Source organism: Catharus ustulatus, chromosome 1 (assembly GCF_009819885.2).
Source record: "Catharus ustulatus isolate bCatUst1 chromosome 1, bCatUst1.pri.v2, whole genome shotgun sequence".
Classification (NCBI taxonomy): Eukaryota; Metazoa; Chordata; class Aves; order Passeriformes; family Turdidae; genus Catharus; species Catharus ustulatus.
This window is the reverse complement of record NC_046221.1, coordinates 35,030,831-35,034,841: the sequence shown is the minus strand read 5'-3', so window position 1 is coordinate 35,034,841 and position 4,011 is coordinate 35,030,831. Positions and strand designations below refer to the sequence as shown.

Below are 4,011 nucleotides of genomic sequence, written 5' to 3'. Positions count from 1 at the left end.
TCAACCTTCAGCGACGACAAAAAAGCTAAAAGGAAAGTATCTCTGTACGGCGAGTTTGTTCCTACGGGTTAACAGTATGTCAAATAATTTTAACTAGGCTTCTGGCAATTAAACTCGGAGTATTTGTCAAGCTGGGGTAGCCCAATATCCACTGGTTTTCCAAGCATTTAGCTGCAGAGTTGAAGCGGAGAAATCAGCAAACAGTCTTTAGCTCCGTGGTCTGCACTTTAAAGGCTTGCTGGCTTTCTGGCGTTGCGAATGAGGCAAGGGACGATTTGGAGGGGGTGAGGAGGGGAAACCTGCGTCCTGGGGACCCGACATTGTTAACTACCTCCAGTAAAGCTTGGCTGAAGCCGCGCGGGGTATTTGAGGTTAATATGTAAGTAAGGGAAGGAAGACACTAAGCGCTTCGGAAGTGAACATGAATGCAAGCATGTAATCTATTCACCATGAAAATCAGTAAAGACTTGACCCTGGCACATTCTTCCTAGTAAGGTTTCCAGAAAAACCCTGAAGAGTGAGGAGGGCTTTTTTTTCTTTTTTTTAGAAGGGATGAGGGAAAGCCCACACCGAACACCCCCCAAAAAAAGGGAAAAAAAAAGGAAAAAAAAAAGGAAAAAAATAAAGACGTTTTCTTCAGGAGCGTTCTCCTCCTCGGAAGCAGCTTTCCACAAGAAAGCGTGCGTGCATCTCTACGGTGCCCTCCTTCTCGGAGCCTGCCGGCGAGCCGCCGAACGCCCCAGCAAGCCCACAAACAAACAGAAAGGTCTCACCTAACCCTGGGGGGAATTGATAAGCCTCTCTGCTCCAGAGCCAGAGGGTGCCAGGGACCGGGCGGCTAAGTCTGGGGCAGTGGCAGGGCGGCTGTGTGTCCCCCAGGGCTCCCCCCCGGCCAACCTGCGCTCGGCTCGCCCCTGGGCGCTGGCGACGAGCTGTTGCTTTCCCCCGCGACGGCCACAAAGGGAGCGGGGCCCGGGCCCGCCGCTCGTCAATGTCAACGTCGGGCCACGTGACCGCACCTCCCTGCCGCCGCCGGGAGAGCTCTCCACGTCAGCCTACGTCTCCCCATCTCTTACTTCACGGATCCGCTTCAAAGGGGCAGCTGCGTTAGAGAATCATGTTAAGCTCAGCTAATGCGGAGAAGCCGAGGTAGCCCTAATGATGGATTTTGATGAGCGTGTTCCTTGTTCCTCTAACATGTATTTGCCAAGTTGTACTTACTACGTCTCGGGTCCTGATTTTTCCAGCCTCCCTTCTTTTTTGCCCCAAACCCCGTCTTCTCGCCCTATGACATACTCCTACTCCTCCAACCTACCCCAGGTCCAACCTGTGAGAGAAGTTACCTTCAGGGAATATGCCATTGATCCCTCCAGTAAATGGCACCCCAGGAACAATCTGCCCCACTGCTACTCCGCAGAGGAGATCATGCACAGAGACTGCCTGCCTGCCACCAACACTGCTAGCATGGGCGAGATGTTCGGCAAAAACACAGCTAACGTCTACCACCCCAGCACCAACGTCTCCTCCAATTTCTATAGCACGGTGGGCAGGAACGGGGTCCTGCCCCAGGCTTTCGACCAATTTTTCGAGACGGCTTATGGCACGGCGGAAAACCTGGCCTCAGCGGACTACCCGGTAGACAAGAGTGGCGAGAAGGCGCCCGCGGCCGCCGGGGCGGCGGCGGCGGCAACTTCAAGTTCGGAGGGCGGCTGCGGCAGGGCGGCGGCGACGGCGGCGGAGAAGGAGAGGAGGAGGCGGCCGGAGAGCAGCAGCAGCCCCGAGTCATCTTCCGGCAACAATGAGGAGAAATCCGGCAGTTCCAGTACGTATAAAGGCAGCGCCGGAGCGCTTTTAGGAAAGGCAGCTTGAAATCTAGCGCACCGCCGCTGTTAAATTTTTATATGCTGTTTTATAAGCATATAAGGTTTATGAAGGGCCTTTAGATTTCCCCCAACAAAACTTTGTTATAAAAGGCGAGATCACGTGTTTAGTGCTGAAATTGGCCGTGAAATACCCACCGGGCAATGGATGCCTAAATTTTTTTTTCCCTTTTCTTCTCCTTTTTTATTTTTTTCTACTTTTTTTTAAAAAATAATCATAAGAAAAGAGTTCAGTGGTCAGCTCTTGAAAATATAATAACGTTAGTTCTGTGCCTGTAAATTCGGCAAAAAAAGCAGATCCTGACTCCTTTGATATCAACGTAATCCAGTGATTTTATAAAAGCCATGTGTTGCACCAGAAGTCTAGTTAGGAGCTGAATTCAAAGCCTTCGCCGTTTTAACGATTGCGCTAGAATAGCGTTTAACAGATAAAGTAGCCGCCTGAACTGTAGCAATATATTAAAAGAAGCAAATTAACCTAAAGCTGGCCTTTTTGTCTAAAGGAAGCCATTTTACTAAGGCACTGTGGCAATTACGTGTTGCCTTCTGTCCAACAGTTTGTTACTTACAATTGTTATTCAATCTGTCAAAGTCTGATTTTTTTATGTGGGCTTTTTAAAAGGCAAAGCTAGTATACGGCCGGGGGAAAAAATACCTCGACAATGAACTGTACCAGAAAAGGAAGTTTTTAAAGGGATAGAAGCTACGTTTAATGTAAAGAGCTCCTGAACCTTGAAACCTTTTATATTCTGCTTAATGAACTTTAAAACCGTAATGGCTAATCGAGAGGAGAATACCTCGATGCGGTGGAGAGCGTGCTTGAAAATAGCTGGCTAGGGGGAGAAGGAGACGCCTCAGCCTTGGGCTCAGGGGCTTTTCCTCTGCTCGGGACGTAGAGACGGGATTAGGCCAGGGAGCGAAGGCGAGATCCCAGCGGGTACGGGCTCGGGGAGGGCTGGGCGCGGGCCCCCCCGCCCGCCGCAGCGCTGCCCGCCGCAGGCAGCCAGGTGACGGCTGCTCCCTGGGCAGCTCCGCGTGCGCGGCGGCGCCCGGCGGGGCAGCCTACAAAGGCTTTCCTCCGGCTCGTGAAATCCGCAAGAACCCCCCGCCACCACTCTTTCCTCCAGCTGCCCTCCCCGCGGAGGAAGCGAGGCCGGATCCCCGCGTCTCGGCGGGGGTTTCGCCCTGCACGCTGCCCGGGGCCGCGGCGCTGCAGGAGCCGGGGTGTGCCGGCGGGTCCCGGGCCCGGCTGCGCGCACCAGCCAAGGCGGAGGGCTGGCGCCAAGCCTCGGACCTAGCAAAGCCGAGCCGGGAGCGAGCAAAACGCGTCTTTTCCATGTTACCGTGCTTTGCCTGAGAGTCCCCCCTTCCCTTCTCAGCCCCCGCCGCCGGCCACAGCCGGGTCTCAAATGTTTCTGCCTTTTTTCGCTCCACAGGTGGACAACGTACGCGTAAAAAGAGATGCCCATACACCAAATACCAGATTAGAGAGTTAGAAAGGGAATTCTTCTTCAGTGTCTATATAAACAAAGAGAAACGCCTCCAGCTCTCCCGAATGCTCAATCTGACCGACCGTCAAGTCAAAATATGGTTTCAGAACAGAAGAATGAAAGAAAAAAAAATTAACAGGGACCGATTACAATATTACTCAGCTAATCCACTACTTTAAAACTCATAGCGTTTTTCAAGACGAGATTAAATTCAGATTTCGCCCTTGACAAGGTCAAGCCACGGGGTTACGTGGAGGAAGGAGGTGTGTATCTGACGGGACTAGAAGAATCTAAGGTTTTACACACATGTAGACCTACTCTGGAACTGCGATTATGATTTTTTTATATATATATTTACATATCAACTGGAATCGATTTGGTTTTGACACACATGGGATCCATTTCTATACGTGCACGTCACCTCTGAGTGCAAAATCCATACCTCTTACCTTTCCAGGCACTGCGGCTCACCCTGCCACCGCTTTCGGCAGGCACGGGCGTGGATGGTCCTTCTCCATCCCCGGATTCGCCCACCCTCGGCCCTTTCTCGCCCTTGTACTGCTGTGGAACAGCTGTCTGGAGATTGCCAGGTCGGGCTCACCCAACCAGGACCACTGCAGAATATAAGCTCTGAGAAATAA

General features: G+C 52.0%; 1 protein-coding gene across 1 annotated transcript; it reads left to right on the top strand.

Moving 5' to 3' along the window:
* The first annotated feature begins 1,158 nt into the window (after positions 1 to 1,158).
* HOXA11 (homeobox A11) lies at positions 1,159 to 3,549 on the top strand. Its single transcript, XM_033071282.1, has 2 exons — positions 1,159 to 1,822; positions 3,317 to 3,549. Exons 1-2 carry the CDS (start codon positions 1,159 to 1,161, stop codon positions 3,547 to 3,549), a joined length of 897 nt encoding a protein of 298 aa, XP_032927173.1.
* Positions 3,550 to 4,011: the final 462 nt, after the last annotated feature.